General features: G+C 38.9%; 1 protein-coding gene across 5 annotated transcripts in view; it reads left to right on the plus strand.

Annotated features, from left to right (window-relative positions):
• Positions 1 to 271: 271 nt before the first annotated feature.
• The window catches only part of SAAL1 (serum amyloid A like 1), a 34,240-nt gene continuing 17,126 nt past the window's right edge, over positions 272 to 17,385 (plus strand). For 2 of the 5 annotated variants that reach the window (XM_081238519.1, XM_081238520.1), the window contains exons 1-9: positions 275 to 892; positions 2,325 to 2,438; positions 7,413 to 7,496; positions 10,793 to 10,872; positions 12,604 to 12,663; positions 12,798 to 12,913; positions 13,258 to 13,438; positions 15,712 to 15,794; positions 15,883 to 16,071. In XM_081238519.1, coding sequence (XP_081094645.1) covers positions 590 to 892; positions 2,325 to 2,438; positions 7,413 to 7,496; positions 10,793 to 10,872; positions 12,604 to 12,663; positions 12,798 to 12,913; positions 13,258 to 13,438; positions 15,712 to 15,794; positions 15,883 to 16,071 — 1,210 coding nt within the window. In that variant the 5' untranslated portion in view covers positions 275 to 589. Of the gene's footprint in view, positions 893 to 2,324; positions 2,439 to 7,412; positions 7,497 to 10,792; positions 10,873 to 12,603; positions 12,664 to 12,797; positions 12,914 to 13,257; positions 13,439 to 15,711; positions 15,795 to 15,882; positions 16,072 to 17,385 lie in introns of all 5 variants that reach the window. The other 3 variants (XM_081238521.1, XM_081238522.1, XM_081238523.1) reach the window with 3 other exon arrangements.

Here is a 17,385-nt window from a genome sequence, read left to right on the forward strand (position 1 = left end):
TGAGGAACCACACCCATGTCATTCTGCATTTGTAAATGTGGGGCTCACAGTAATTTGATGTGTATGTGCCAAAATCGGAGATCTTTGTTATATCTTCTAGTACAGTTGTGCCGGAGCATTTAAAACATTAAAATACATATTTTATTTAAAATTAATTTTATTTTTTCTTTCTGTAAGGGAATCATATTGGTATTATCGGAATTACATGTTGAGGTAAGTTATATCATCTATAAATTTCATTTCATTAAAGTGGTGTTCTAAAATTTTTGCTGTGGGGTTTGGTGGAGCGTTGGGTGTGATGTTGAGTGCCATCAAACTAAATAGAAGCAGGAACTGAAAACACAGGGAGTTGTAATACTGACGTTCTTCCTGGTGACTTTCGTCTTTTCCAGGATTCCGACCACACCTGGGAGAAGAATGATGTCTTTAAGAATGGCAAGTGTGCCCAGAGGTCAGAGGTCCGATAGCTTCACGTCTGTACTACAGACATTGTCCTGTTCCGTGCCCGCACCCCCCGTCCCTTCCAATCAGACTAAGGGCCCTTGGAGAGATGGAATATCTGGTCCAGTGAGGGTGACAAATAACAATTATGAATATAACCGCTCTGCGGTCCTGGGTAGAGCGTCGGGCTGGCAGGGCTCCGGGCAGCAGGGGGCGCTGTGGCGGGAGCCGCGCCGTGCCCTCTTGGCGCCTGGAGGCCTCTCTCCTCCTCCGGCGGCTTCCGGAGCTGCTCGCGCGCGCCAGAGGAGGCCAAGTCATGGACCGCAATCCCTCTCCGCCGCCGCGGAGTCGGGACGGGGACGAGGAGGAGGAGGCGGCCGGGGGGGACTGCATAGGCAGCACGGTTTACAGCAAGCACTGGCTCTTCGGCGTCCTCAGCGGGCTCATCCAGGTGCGGAAACTCGCGCCTCGCGTGGGCTCCCTGTACGTTCCCCCAGACCCCCACCCCGCCTCTGGCAGCCCCCTACTGCTGGGGGAGCCGCCGTCCCCACAGCGACCCCCTCCCCAGGCCCCAGCGGCCGGGTCTCACCCTTTGTGTCCTCGCTGTCTCCCGGACCCTAAAACTGCCGGGCGCCACTCCCTGTGCCCCTCAACACAAAGGGAAGTGTAATGGCAGGGATGCTGGAATGCTTCTAATTAAAATGTTTTACTTTTGAAAAATTTCCAAAAATACGTGACCATGTAAATTCATTGCTAGGGTTTTTGCCCCTCATTCCCACTCGTTTCTGAAGCCCAGGTCCTAATTGATCTGTTTCGAGGACTTTCGTTGTAGTAGAATAAATGGTGATTTTGCAGTCAAACAGCCCTGTTGTCAACAGCGCGGCTTACCCAGCGTGACTTTGGGCAAGTCGCCTAACCGATTTCTTTCTCAGTTTCTATAAAGTGGGATAATATTTATATTATTGTATATAGAGTTATTGCGTAGATTATATAAGATTATAATAGCCATAGAGTGCTTACTATAGTGTTTGCCTCATAGGAGCCTCTCAGTAAATATGAACGTTCTTATGTTTCCCTAACTTTTTTCCTACTTCCAATCACTGTCCTCTCCACTCCACCTTCTACACAGCTGCGAGAATGATCTTAAAAAAAAAAAAAAAAAAGCCATCTGTGGGAACTCCTCAGAGTTACCTTTGCCTACAGGAGAAAAATACATATTTCTTAGCTTGGAATCCAGGACTCTTTGCAACTTTTCCAGCTTCATCTGCCCATGACACACTAAACTGCTTACCATTCCGCACACATGCTAGGCCCTTTCTTAACTCTGAACTCTTGTACTTTCTTCTGTATGCTCTTCTCCCTTCTTCACATGACAAACTTCGATTACCCCTCAAAGATTTAGCTTCAGTATCACCTCGTAAGAGAAGCTTGGGGAAACTTCTCCCAGACGTAGGTCATTGGTCCATCATTTTTGTTCTCACGGCTCTTTGTCCACAGTTCAGTTGGATCACTTAGCTTTTTCTGTTGTGATTATCAGTTTATGTCTTTTCCCCACCGGATCCTAAACTACTTGGAAGTAAGGGATTAAATCTTGTTTATCTTTGTATTTCTACCCAATGCCTAGCAACAGTGTTTACCCAAGGTACCCAAGGTACTAATTTCCTTTTTTTTTTTGGCGGCACGGGGTGGCATGCGGGACCTTAGTTCCCCAACCAGGGAACGAACCCGTGCCTGCTGCAGTGGAAACTCGGAGTCCTAACCACTGGACCACCAGGGAATTCTCCCCCCCCTTTTTTTGTGACCTGTAAATGATTATGGGGTAATATTACTTGAGGAGTACTGTGGACAGCCCTTATTCATCTCCTTCCTTTGTGTTTCTAAAGATTGTTAGCCCTGAAAACTCCAAATCCAGCTCAGATGATGAGGAGCAGCAGATGGAGCTTGATGAAGAAATGGAGAATGAAATTTGCAGAGTGTGGGATATGTCAATGGATGAGGTATGGGGTTGGAAATGGAACTGAAAAGACTGTTGGGTAAGGAGGTAGTGAGTGGATTTTTTTTTTTTTTTTTTAGGTTCAGTCCTTAAGTCTCTGGGGAAAAACTTTAATGTCTGTAGTCACTCCTATTTATGGTACAGGGATGAGGTCCCAGGAGCTGTAAATGCTCAACTTTTGTCTTTGAAGGCAGAAAATCTGAGTGTCATTAGATTTGGGCTATATAGATAGTTCTCATGAATGCTGGAACGCTTGTAGCCCAGGAAAGTTCTGATACTTATCTACCTAAAAAGAACACTGGCCTTATATTTGAGAGCAGGTTAGGAGTTTGGAGACCACTGAGGTACCACAATTAAACTAGAAGAAAGGGACAAGAAGGAATTACATGTATATAATTGCAATAATATTTTAACATTTGTATTGTACTCTGTAGCTTGAAAGCATTCTATCTGCTCTTCACAGTAACCCTGTGATATAGGTAGTATCCTTATTTTACAGGTAAGAAAAGAGGCAGAAAAAGAGGTTGACTTACATAATCTCTCATTTTATTACTTGGACTTTTGCAGTAGATTTCTGATGAAAATCCTTGTGTTAGTCTCTTTCACGTCCCTCTGTCCTCCACATTGCTACCCAAGTTATCTTTTTCCTAAAACACAGATTTACTTGTATTAAAATTCTCTCTTAAAATTTGTCAATGGCTACTCATTGTCTTCAGCCATTTTGTAAAACAGCTTTATGAGATATTATTGACACAAAAAACCTGCATATATTTTGAGGTATAATTGAAGTATAAAAACCGCACATATTTAAAGTGTACAATTAGAAAAATTTTAATGTATGTATTGGCGCATGAAACCATCACCATAATTAAGACAGAGAGCATGTCTGTCAGCCCCAGAAAGTTTCTTTCTGCCCCTTAAGGGTGATCCCGGTATCTTACCCCTCCCTGCTTCTACCCTCTCCAGGCAACTACTGATGGGCCTTCTGTCACTTCAGAGTAGTTTGCATTGTCTAGAGTTTTGTATAAATGGGATTGCATTCTTTTTTCGGATGCGTCTGGCTCTTTCATTCAGCATCGGTATTTTAGATTCATCCATGTTGTTGTGTATATCTATAGTTTATTATTATTTATTTATCTATTTATTTATGTATTTTTTGGTACACGGGCCTCTCACTGCTGTGGCCTCTCCCGTTGCGGAGCACAGGCTCCGGACGCTGAGGCCCAGAGGCCGTGGCTCACGGGCCCAGCCGCTCCGCGGCATGTGGGATCTTCCTGAACCGGGGCACGAACCCACGTCCCCTGCATCGGCAGGCGGACTCTCAATCACTGCGCCACCAGGGAAGCCCTATAGTTTATTATTTTTTATTGCTGAATGGTATTCCATTATATGTGTATACCATGATTGATTCTTTGATGGATATTTGAGTTGTTTACAGTTTATTACAAGTAAAGCTTCTGTGAATGTCTGTGTATAAGTATGTATGGATAGATGTTTTCCTTTCCCTTGGGTGAGTACCTAGAGTAGTGTGGCTGGATTATATGGTAGGTGTATGTTTAACTTATAAAGAAAAGATCAAATTATTTTCCAAAGTGTTTTTTACACTTCACGTTGCCACCAGTGGTGTATGAGATACAGTCCAGTTCCAATTTCTTCTCATCCTTACCAGCACTTGGTATGGTTAGTCTTTTTAATTTCAGCCATTCTAATAAGTGTGTTGTTATTCTCACTGTAATTGTGATTTAGATTTCCCTAATTGCTAATAATGGTGAGCATATTTTCATGTGCTTATTTGCAATCTGTGTATTTTCTTCAGTGCAAGGGGCTGTTTAAATCTTTTGCCCACTTTTTAATTGTGTTGTTTTTTTTTCCTGTAAGTTTTATGATTTTAGGTTTTACTTATAGGTCTGTGATCCATTTTGACTTAATTTTTGTGTTTGATGCAAGGGATGAACTGAATTTCACTTTTTTTTTCCTACGGATAACCAGTTCTAGTTAGTGTGTTTAAAAGACTATTCTTTCTCCACTGAATTGCCTTTGCACTTTGTCAAAAATCAGTTATCCATACATATACACATGAGTCTATTTCTGGACTCTATTCTGTTCCATTGATCGATTTGTATCTTTTTGCCAATACCACATTGTTTTGATTACTGTAGCTTTGTAATAAATCTTGAAATTAGGTAGTGTTAATCTCCAACTCTGTTCTTTTTCAAAGTTGTTTTGGTTGTCCTATGTCCTTTTTATTTCCAAATTAATTTTAGAATCAATTTGTCAATTTCTACAAAAAGCCTTCTAGGATTTTGCTTGAGATTGAGTTCAATTTATTGATCATTTAGGAAAAGAACTGATAAATTAAAATAATGAGTCTTTTGACCCATGAACAAGTTCTATTGCTCCATTTGTTTAGGTCTTCTCTAATTTCTTCAAAGTTATGTAGTTTTTAGTATTTAGGTCTTTCACATCTTTTGTCAGTATTTCATATTTTGGGGAGCTATTGTAAATAGTATTTTTTTAAAATTTCAGTATATAGATATACATTGATAGTTTATAGGAAGTATATAGATATACAATTGATTTTATAGACCTTGGTCTGTCTTGGTTAATGTTCCATGTTCACTTAAAAAGAACGTGTGTGCTCCTGCTGCTGGTGGGAGTGTCCTGTAAATGTCAATTTGATCAAGTTGGTTGAGAGTATTGTTCATCTTCTCTCTACTTTTTCTACAGTTATTAAGAAGCTATGGTTTTAAAACATTTTTTAAAAGAAACAACCTGTTTTTCAAATGAAATCTTAGTGTGAAATCCTCAAATATCAAATAGGTAAACTAGAGCTGCTGTTTGAATGAGATTGTCCATGGAGGCAGGGTCATGCTCTTGGCCTCCTCTTTGTCCTCTTATGGTAGCTCTTGAAGCACCTCTAGAGAATTGAGCTGCCCACTGATTCACTGGCATAAATTCCCTCCAATGAGACTACATCTCACACATTGCCTGCCACTCAGTGCTTCAGCAGCACCAGAGACTTCCAGATGCTTCCTGCATTTTCATGTACTCATGCTCTGTTCATGCCACTCTGCATGGAATGTCCTTCACCTGCAAGATCTTTCCCACCTTTTATGGCCCACCTCAAATGTCACCTCCGCTGTGATGCCTCCCCAGACACTCCAGGCAGGATTCCTCTCTTTTCTGTGCTCTCATGGAACCTGTTCATTCTATTACAAAACACTTATCCTGTTATTCAGTGATTGTTTTGAGCCTGTGTCCTCTGATGGATTTAAGCTCCTCCTCTTAAAAGCTTAATGTCACCTCTTCAGAGATACTTTCTCTTATACATCTAGAGTAGCCCCCCTAGTCTTCATTTCTAGCACACACCATCTTGTTTATCTCCTTTGTAGCACTTAGGATTTATGTAGTTTAGTTGTTTATATGTTTATTGTTTGTTCATCCCTCTAGAATGAAAACTCCACTGAGACTTTATCTATCTTATTTACTGATGTGTCCCCAGAGCCTGAAACAGTGCTTATTACTCAGGTTTTTCAGTAAATGTTTTATGAAGAGGTAATCAATGGATGAATACCTGACAGTTACTATGGTGTGCTGGTTAAGGGTGTGGACTTGATCAGACTCATCTGGGTTCAAATTCCGGCTCTGTTCTCCTACTGATTGTACAGTCTTGGGCAGGTTGCTTAACCTTTTAAAACTGCAGTGTAATGGGGTTAATAATAATTACTTCACAGGGTTGTTTGAGAATTAAGTGAGATAGCATGCAAACCACTTCACTGGGCCTGGCATTTAATACTTGTTCAATAAATGTTAATTGCCATTATTGTTATTATTGGTATTGGTATTATTAGGCTACCTAATTATTGATATTATTCCTGCTACTCCAGGAATTATTTAACTATCATTAAATAAATAAATCGCTGCATGCTACAAAGAGTTGCCCACATGACAGACAGCTTGGTCACTTAGAGTGGAGAGCATCTGCTGCTTTGACTTTCAATTTGGAGTATGTCTTTGAAATATTCTCTCTGACCATGATCTCTTAAGTGCAATATATCTCTTCCAGTCAACAGTCATGCAGGTTACCCCAATTTCAGCTGCTCTGAAGGATTACTCCCTTCAAAGAGCCCTTCAAAGGGCATTTGAGAGCCCTTCAAAGGGCTCCCTTTGAGAGCCCTTCAAAGGGCATTTTTCACATGAGACATATAGCCTGTGTTCTAAGTTAAGGTACTGCGAATACACACCTCAAGTTTGGTGAAAATATGAGGCAATAGACAGCCAGAAACTTAATTTTATCTAAATATTTTACAATGCAAATCTCCACAGTTAATTGATTTAGTTTGGGGGCCCACATTTCTAGCGAGATTGGGCCACATGTCCACTCCAGGTTCATTCACCTGTGTGGTGTGTCCCTTTAGGGACTGGGGACCGGGCAAACTCTCTAGGAGGATGTGAAGCTGTCACAGTTACATTGTGATCAGAATTTTTTTCTGTTGAGGATTTTGAAAACAAAAGTTCTGGTTTTGGACATAACCCAATAGGAGTTTTTAATCTGTTTTCTCTATCAAGTTTTAAGCTCTTAGAAGACAGAAATTATGACTTTTACTTTTTTCCCTTATTCTGTCTTCTAGCATGATACCTGGTAATCAGCAAATGTGCTTGAATGAGTTAAAGAGAATTCCTGGTGGGTAGAAAGATCATTAAGGTAAATACGTACAAGGCAGTAAAAGGAGGACAGTCCTTTGGAATATCACAATTAGTTCAGATTTGTTTATGGAATTGTTCCATTGCCTCGAGACCAGATACCACAGCACTAACATTACTTTTGTCTATTGACACAATTCCTAACCTTGTGGGGTTTTTTTCCTTGTGCTTGAAAGGAGGTATATATGGAATTATTTTTTTTTATGGTTGCCTGAGCTATGGTGTTGAAGGAGGAATATTCAGCATCCAAGTTAATAATCATTTTTATTTTCAGGATGTGGCTTTGTTTCTCCAAGAATTTAATGCTCCTGACATATTTATGGGAGTATTGGCCAAATCCAAATGTCCTCGATTAAGGGTAAGTATGTGCATTTCTAAAACTGCCTCTTTGGAGCAATAACAGCAGATAGTGCTGGATAGTCTTTCATTTTTCTCACTTTAATGTTCTGAATGGCTACAAATGAGTCTGCAGATGTTTATTGAACATTACCAGGTACTAAGTAGTATGCTATTTAAAATTATTACAGTCATAGAATTTTAGATTTGGGCTGGCCAGGGAGATCAATACTTTAATTTAACAGCTATGGACACTAGATAGTCCTAATCATCATTATGCCACTAATATGTGGCTGAACAGGGAACAGTGCCCGGACCACTCATTTCTCAGTTTATTGCTTTTTTTTTTCCTTAAGTCATAAAATCCTCTATTGCTTAAACTCAGCCTATTGCTCAAGACTCTCCACAATCTGAATCCAATTCGTCTTTCTAGCATAAAATATACCCTCCAGATAGTCTTCTAATTTAGCATGGCCTGTCTACTCCTCACCTCAGGAGCTTACTGTGATCGTTGCCATCTCCGTACCTTCCTTTGTATGCCTTCCATCCCCTCTCAATATTCACATCTATTTTCCCAAGATGGTAGTTTACTTCCAAGCCTTCCCAAATAAGTAAGCTCTCAGTGGCCAGTGATGATAGTGAATGCACCAAAACAATTCTGTACTTCTCATTAAGTCTTCTGTGCTTTAGTGCCATTTAGGTTTGCCATCTGCTAGGTATATCGTGAGTGATTAGCAAATATTTATTAAGTAATTGTAATCATGAATAACTGCTATTTACTTAGTATTTCATTTTACTACTCTATGAGGTAAGCACTTATCTCTACTTTGTAAGTAAACGAACGAAGTCTCAGGTTGAGAAATTTGTCTGGGGTCATACAACTAGGAAAGAATGGAGCTGGGATTTGAGCCTAGCCTGCCTGACTTCAGTGTAACCACTGTACTGTATTGTCTCTCTTTTTTTGAAATCATGAGGTGAAGAATTCTGTAGTATATTTTTACAAATTGAATGTTGAATTAAAATTTTATTTAAGTACAATGCTCCACCTGAGTTGGGGCCTCATGAACCAATGAACCACTTTTTCCTTGAGTTGTTATGTTAATATAAAGATTTGACAGTTATATGATTTTCTCCTGGAGTTTTCTAACTTAGGTACACTGACTCACGATTAGTACTTAAAAAAAAAACTAATTTTAAGAAAATAAGAACTGTTCCTTTCAGGAGTTAGTCCTATTATTATATATGTCTGTGAACCATAGCCTGTCTATGACAGCGATTCTCAGCCATGGCCACAAGTTAGAATCACCTAGAATGTGGGCTTTCCAACTTCAGTATGTCCCAGAATCACTGATTACTGAGTCCACCCCCAGAGTTTCTGATCGGGTAGTTTGGGGTAGGATTGAGGAGTTCTAACAAGTTTGCAGTGATGTTAGTCAGGTTTTGACCAGCACCAAGGCCCAAAATTTTGAGAAGCTTTGCCCTAGGGAACTTTTATAAATCCCAAGTCAGGCCATTCTCAAATCAGTTGAAATAGTCTCTCCAAGTGTGGGACTCCAGGCAGCTTTTAAAGTCCCCCCAGGTTATATCAGTGAGTAGCTGAGACTAAAAAACTTGATCTTTGATTGGAAGTTCAATTATTCCCTCTTTAGTTTTTCGGGGAAATGTATGTGTATCTTTTCTGGCCCTGTTCTCTTTTACTCTTTTCCCAACATTTGACCACCCACATGTTATTGAAACTCTTTACTCCTATAGCTTTGGTGCCACCTCACTCTCCTGGTCTCTAACCTCTCCAGTCACTTCTCTGTTGCTTTTTTTGACTTTTTATTGATACTTTCTTCCTATGCTGAGTGTGGACTCCTTTTAAGGTGTAGACTCAGATCCCTTTTCCTCTTTATATTCACTTCCTTGGTGAGTTCATCCACTCTTTACACCTTTGGGAGTAAATCTTCCCTGTGGGATCAAAGCTACGACCTCCCTTCTGACTTCAGGTGCTATATCTCTAACTTTCTTCAGGCATTCTTTAGTTGCATGTTGCATGTTCCAATCCAAAAGTCCATATGTCCTAACTCGGTGTTTGTCGCACTTATCCAATCATATAAATCATATGATGTGCTTGGTAAACAACTTCCCGGACCGTACCCTGGAGATTCTGATTCAGCAGCTCTGAGATGGGACTTGGAAAATGGTATTTTTAACACACTCCCTGAGTGATTTTTGTGTTCGAGCAAGTTTGGAAACACTATCCTAACTGAACTCGTTGTGTTCTTTCCTATGCTTTCTTTTCCAATTTTTTTGTCAATGGAACCAATCTCTCCTACTGGAGAAATGAAACAACTTGAAACCTAGGAGTTATGTTCAACTGCTTTCTCCCTTTACTCCCATCAAATTATTCTGCTTTCACCTGGAGTCTTTCTCAGCTTCATTCCTTTCCATGCCTGCCATCACCACCCTCATCTTCCTTCACTTGATTTCAGAGATGCAGTGTGATACGGTGAAATGCTCAGGCTCTGGAGCTGTGTTATTTCCTAGTTGGAGATCTTCAGCAAGTTGTTTAACTTCTCTGTGATTTGGTTTCCTCATCTGAAAAATGGGGACAATAATGGTACATACCTCATAAATTATTGTATGAAATGTTACATGGAAAGTGCTTAGGGTAGTGCCTGGATGTAGTAAGTGCTAAATAAACATAGCTGTTACTACTGAGGTTATGAACTTCTTTTAAAGTTTTTTCACTATCATTTTGCTTCCAGAATAATCTACCTAAAATAACATTGCAGTATGTTGACCCCTTCCTTGAGGACCTTCATGTCTCCAAATAGCCTACTAAATTAAGTAGGCATTTAGGGCCCTTATCCTGATCCTTTTTACCTGCTGTATTTATCTCATGCTCTCCTCCCACTGTGTGCTACTAATAACTGTGTACTGATACAGGCAGCTTTCTGTATTAGCCTTTGTCCACTCTACATTAGTCCCTTCCTGCCTTTGCTGATACTTTCCCCCGTGTTTGAATGTCTGTCTTCTTGTTTGTATATCTAAATCCTACCAATCATTTATGACTCAGTTCATCCGTAAGATTTCTTATTCCATAACTCCTGCCTGCCTTGGATCTTTCTTTTTCTTATGTCTTTCATCTTCTCTCAAACACTACTGGAAACTTGTCAAATTAGGGTGCAGGCAATGTACTTCTGTGTGCTGCCTCTCCTTCTTTTCTCTCCCCAAACTTGGCTCAGTGAAAGTTTTTTTTTTTTCAAGTTTTTATTTTTGTATATGTGTCTTTTACCTCAGAGCGACTGTGACCTGTGAAATTTGATTTGGCAGGAAATCTGTGTGGGAATTTTAGGCAATATGGCCTGTTTCCAGGAGATATGTGTGTCCATCAGCAGTGATAAAAATCTTGGGTAAGTTTTATTACATAATAATTATGTTTTTAAAAAATAGGTTCATATTTCATATCCCTAAGGAAATCCTAATACATAGGACAGATAGGGAAACATTATGAAATGAAGTACTTCCTTTCTCCTGATGAGCAGTCTCCAGGAACTTCATTGTGTGTTGATGATGGCTGGGGACTTGCGCACTATTTATGGACATGATTCAGGATTTAGGCCTGTTTTCTGTATTGGTTGCAGAGGGGCCTGAATCGTCAGCAGGTGGTAAGCCACATGGGATAAGAACCAGTGGGGCAGAGCTTGGAGATGGAGGCACCTGACCAGAGTCCAAAACAGTTTAGGCTCAGAGCTAGAGTCTGGAAAAACTAGACTTGTTGACCAGTGTCACCCTGACACTGGTCAACAAGTCAGTTCTGACTTAGATGGTGGCGATGGGGGACTTGCCAACAGACTAGAGGATACAGCGTGGCCCCTGTGATTCAAAGGCTCTCATACTTCTGCTTGGAGGCCAGTTCTCTTCTACATGTAGGAAGTTTTGGGCAGAGGATTTCTAATGGTGGAAACGCCGGTGGTTATTTTAAGAGGTCTGAGAACACCCTGGAATTACATGCCACATTTTATGAGTATATTCATTTTCTAGGCAGAGGGTTTATGGCTGTTAATCAGAATCTCAAAGAAATTTGTGCCCACAATAGGTTAAGAAAACTCTTCTAGGCGGTTATTTTCAACAAGGGCTGTAGGGTTTAACACAGGATTCAAGTACCTGGGGCTCCAAAATAGAGGTTATTACCTCTTCTAGGTGTGAAAGGACTTTAAGATCCTAGTTTAAAGTATTTATTCTTCCATAACTTATAATCATTCATGCAATAAATGACTCAGGATTATGTTTGGTCTCTAGTGATCCCTATTAAAAATCTGTGAGTGAGTAATATTGACAAATTTTATGAACTTAATTAAATGCATATCTTAAAATTAATATGAAACAGTATACATTGCTGATGAGATATAAATTTGCTCAACCACTTTGGAACAGTTGGGCATTACCTAGTCATATTAGAAGGTACACATATGCTATGACCCAGTGATGCCACTCATAGGTATATGGTAAGAGAAACCGTGCACACATATATCAGTATACTCATATAAAAAGTATTATAAGACTATTGCTTGAAAGCCCAAAATTGGAATCAACCCAAATGTTCATCAGTAGTAGGCTGGAAAAATAAATGGTGTTATATTCATACAATGAAATGTTCTGCAGCAATGAATCTGCAGCTACTGGAACAAGATGGGTAGATCTTAAAGACATGGTGTTGGGCCAAAGAACTCAGACTCAAAAGAATACATACAATATAATTTCTTTCATACAAAGTTCAAAACCAAAATATATAAAATGAACTATAGAGTAAACCAAGAAAATGATTGCTGGATAAGTCTGGATAGTAGTCATTTCTAGGTGGGAAAGAGAATTGTGATTTGTAAGGGACACACAAGGGCTGCAGAGATGCAGCTCTGTTCTTTTTCTTGCTTTATAATTATTCACTAAGTATAGATTTGTATCTTACAGGTTTTTATGTATATATGCTATATTTCACAATTAAAATGTTTAAAAAGTTAAATAAAAACTTAGTTATTTAAGTTTTTATAAGTAAAAGTTAAGGATGAGGTCCAGATTTTATGGCTTTGATACTTGAAATGAGAGAAGTGAGGCATATTGGGTTAATTTTTTTGTTTTTGTAGCCAGGTATTATTGTACTGTTTGTGTGATTCAGACCCTCCTACTCTGCTGGAAACAAGCAGGTATGCTTTCTTCTTTTTATGGATTCTATATACTTACCCCTAAGGGAAACTAGGAAAATGGAGTTGCTCTTTCACTCTTGAGTTTCCTTTACTGTTTTTGAAAGATAGATACTAAGCTCACATTTATCACGTAGGTTGTTACTTACTTGCCTTTCCCAGACAGAAGTGGCCATTGTCTGGGTTGAAAGAATCCGAGAACATCCAGCTATTTATGATAGCATTTGCTTCATCATGTCAAGTTCAACAAATGGTAAGTCACCATGTAATGTAGAAAAAAATATTTTTTTAATTATATTTAATTGTTAGGAAACCAGGTAACTATTTCTGGAGGTCCATTAAAGACTAAGTGTTAGGTGAGAAGGTATTTCAATTCAAGATATGAAGTTTCTTAAACTCTCAGGATACTGATAAATTCCCCACTTAAAAATGATGGAAGCCAAGCAAATTTAAACAAAGGAGGTAAACAGATTGCCCTTGGAATAAGTAATGCTTTGGCAAGATTTGGCTTTCTTGGAATAGTTTTAAGAATTTTGATTAGACTTACTACTTTAAAAATTTTGTTTCTTATTTCAATATCTCTTTTATTCTCTGCAGTTGACTTGCTGGTGAAGGTCGGGGAGGTTGTGGATAAGCTCTTTGATTTGGATGAGAAGCTAATGTTGGAATGGATTAGAAATGGGGCTGTTCAGCCTCTGGACCAACCCCAGGAAGATTCTGAACAGCAGCCAGTGTTTCGAATTGTGCCCTGTGTACTTGAAGCTGCCAAACAAGTACGGTAGGTGAGCTCTTTTGTGCAAAATGTTCTGGGAAAATCCAGTTGCTAGAAGTATCCTTAGATATGTCTTTTTTTTTTTGCGGTACGCGGGCCTCTCACTGCTGTGGCCTCTCCCGTTGCGGAGCACAGGCTCCGGACGCGCAGGCTCAGCGGCCATGGCTCACGGGCCTAGCCGCTCCATGGCACGTGGGATCTTCCCGGACCGGGGCATGAACCAGTGTCCCCTGCATCGGCAGGTGGACTCTCAACCACTGCGCCACCAGCGAAGCCCAGATATGTCTTTTTAGTTTCCTTTCAATAGGATGAGTAGCACATAGCTGATCTGTGTCGGGTTTGATTCACTACTGATATTGGTAACAATATATTTGCTCTTTGCAAGAATCATAATGGTTGCAAAATACTTGTTCTAATATTACTTAGTGGTAGGCTACTGTTAATTAATTATGGTTACTGTTTTAAAATCTTCTGCAGTCTCATATAATTTATATCAAATGGAAAAGATTTTCTTTGTGCTTTATTTTCCACTGGTCATGTGACAACTTCTTCAGTTAATGTCAGACATCACTTGTTTTCTTGCTCCTTATGTGTATGTGCCAGTCTTGGATAAGTGACTGGCTTTTGGGGTCTGATGTCTTCCCAAGAGTGATTACTAGGTGTTTTAGGTTATTGAAACTGTTTATTGCTATCACTAGAACATTAATTTATGAATTGATCTGCTTATTGGTCAACTGTGCATTCTTAGTGCTTTATAATCCACATTTTTTTTTTTTTGGCTGTGCTGCGCAGCTTGTGGCATCTTAGTTCCCCAACCACGGATTGAACCTGGGTCCTCAGCAGCGGAAGCATGGAGTCCTAACTACTGGACCACCAGAGAATTCCCTGTAACTCACATTAAAACCTTTTAATTTTATGTCCTTTATCCAAGTGAGCATTAAACTCATCATCTTTCCCCCAAACCTGCTTCTTCTGTATTCTCAATCTCAGTAAATGATGTAATCATTATTCCATTTGGATAATGTGGGAGAAACATGGAAGCCATTACCGATACTTCCCCATCCCAGTCTTTTCCCATGGCCAGTCAACCTTCAATCCTTCTTCCTGACTTTTTCTGGGACTCCATCTGTGCCACCACCAGGCCAGTGTCTCTTACCTGGACTGCTACATTCTCTGAGTTCCCAGCCTCAAGACTAGCTCCTTCCAAGCCTAGACTGTAGAGCTGTTTTTCCAGAACATATGCTGGTCACCTCACTTTCATGCTTCAAACCCTTCAGTTGCCTTCCTTAGGATGAGGTCCAGATTTTTATGGCTTATAAGGCCCTGTACTGTGCTTCTCCATCCTTATTCCTTGTCTTCTGTTTCAACTGTATGAAATTTCCTTCATTTCTTCAACTGAACCAAGCTCTCTCAACACCAAGCCATTGCACACCATGTTGTCTCTGCCTCCAGCATTTCTTTGCCCCTTTGGGTTTCTGCGTAACCATTTCTCTTACGATACATTCCCTGATTCTCCAAACTAAATTAAATCCTCTTGCTGTGTGGTCCTCTAGCACCTTGGACTTCCGCTAGTGCAACATTCATATTACTTTATTGTTATTACCACTTTAATTATTGTCTTTCATTTTAGACAGTAAATTTCATGAAGGTAAGGATGTTTTATACGTCTCTGTTTTCCCATCCCCTAACATAGTGCCTGCAAACTATAGGCACTTAAATATTTGCTGAACCATCTTTTAATTGTTCACTATCTTTTTCACTTAATTGTGTGGTTGAAGAACTAAGATTGTGAGTTTCTAGGAATCCAAGCTGTTGATCACAAAAATTATACTTATCTGGTTTTAGTATTCTCAACTTGGGAGCTAAGATGATCCTGTGAAGTTTTAAGAACATCATTATTGTCAGTGCTTGGTGCAGTGGGCCTTACATTCATTCTATAAAAATCTCAGTCATTTTTTGTCCTGATTATTCAAGTAAACCAGAATGGTGAAGTATCACTTGATAGATTTCTGCATTGTTGCTTTCATGGGACAGGGCCAAAAAGAATTTTTACTTCTTGTCCTGTGTGTGTTGATTGTACTACATAGTATTTGTTTTTTGACTGATTTCCCCATCAGAATGTAAGCTCTGGTGAACACAGAGACTTTGTTCTGTTCCCTGTTTTATCCTTAGCATATAGGGCAGGGCCTAGTACAGAGTGATAAATATTTGTTGAATAAATGATTGATTACAGTCCCATAGACAGTAAAGTTGATTGAGTTTTTGCTTTTTGTATTTAGTTCTGAAAATCCAGAAGGGCTCGATGTTTACATGCATATCTTACAGCTGCTGACTACAGTGGATGATGGAATTCAAGCAATTGGTAAGATGTTATATGGGGAAGCATGATAGTTACTCATTTAATTGTTTTCTGTTTTTGAATTACTTCTTCCTTCATCATTTTTATTAAGTACAGTGTCCTGATACTGGAAAAGACACTTGGAATTTACTTTTTGACCTGGTGTGCCATGAATTCTGCCAGTCTGATGATCCACCCATCATACTTCAAGAACAGAAAACAGTGTTAGCCTCTGTTTTTTCAGTGTTGTCCGCCATCTATGCCTCACAGGCTGAACAAGAGTATCTAAAGATAGGAAAAGGCAAGTATAATTTTAGTTCACTAAATTAAATTCTAGTCTGTCAGATGTGTTTGCTGTTCATTTTATTTCTTTCTTCCATTTTTTTAGTGCTTTTAGCCCCTTGAATACAAAAACATCACATGCCCAGTACAAAAAAAAATTATAAAATTTATAAAAGGAAGCCTAGTGCTTGTAATCTGATCATTCAGAGATAACTATCATACACTCACATACGTATGTATTTTTTTGCCTGTTTTTTAGGCAGCTTTTTTCATTTATAAACATAAATGAATATTTTCCTATGTAAACAAGTGGTCTTTCACAGAATGATTTTTATGACTAATACAATTAAATCCATGAACCATCTAGAATTTATTCTGGTGTTACATGTGAGGTATGGTTTCACGTTTTTTCCAGATACCCAGCTGTCTCAACATTATTGAGTAAGTAAACCAGTTTACCGACACAGATTTGAATTTTCATCATTACTATGTTTTATATTTCCCTATATATTTTATTCAGTTCCATTGCTCTACTCATGTATCAGTAGCCACAGTGTTTTAATTATTAAAGCTTTATATTTTGATACCTAGTAGGGCTAGTACTCCTGCATTCTACTTTTTCAGAATGTTTTTGACTGTTATTATTCTTTTTTTTTTAACACTGAATTAAACTGACAAGTTCCAAAAACAAAACCAAAAAATTTTCCTGGTTTTTTTTATTGAGATCATGTTAAATTTGTAGAGTATCCAAGAACATGTGCTTTTCCATTCGTTCAAGTCTTATTTTATGTCTCTCAGCAATGTTTTATGATTTTCTTCATACAGATCTTGAATATTTCTTGTTAGGTTTATTGCTAGATATTTTATCTTACGGATTGCTGTTGTCTATGGTATCTTTTCTTCCACTGATTATTCTTGTTGGAATATATGAAGACTGTTGGTTTCTGTATATTATATTAATGTTGCATCTAGTAACCTTACTGAATTCTCTTACTGTTTTTAATGGTTGTTCCAGTGGTAATCTTGGACTTTATCTAATATTACTTTGGGTTTAACTTAGATATGTCTTACCACTTTTCTACCTCTTCTTTCTTTTATTTAATGGGTTGCCTTGGACCTCTGGGGTTAAGTAATAATGGTGATCCTTGCCTTTTCCCTGACTATATTGGCCAGGTTCATCATTAATCATGATTCTGTTTTGGGCTTAAGCTATTTATGTTGTACCATTTGAGGAGATATTAATCTATTTCTATTTTATAAAGAGTTTTTTAATCAAAAAAAATGATGACTATTTTCAAGTGTCTTTTCTGCATTTATGGATGTTACCTCACTG

This window comes from Mesoplodon bidens (assembly GCF_964165515.1).
Source record: "Mesoplodon bidens genome assembly, chromosome: 7".
In the NCBI taxonomy this organism is placed as follows: Eukaryota; Metazoa; Chordata; class Mammalia; order Artiodactyla; family Ziphiidae; genus Mesoplodon; species Mesoplodon bidens.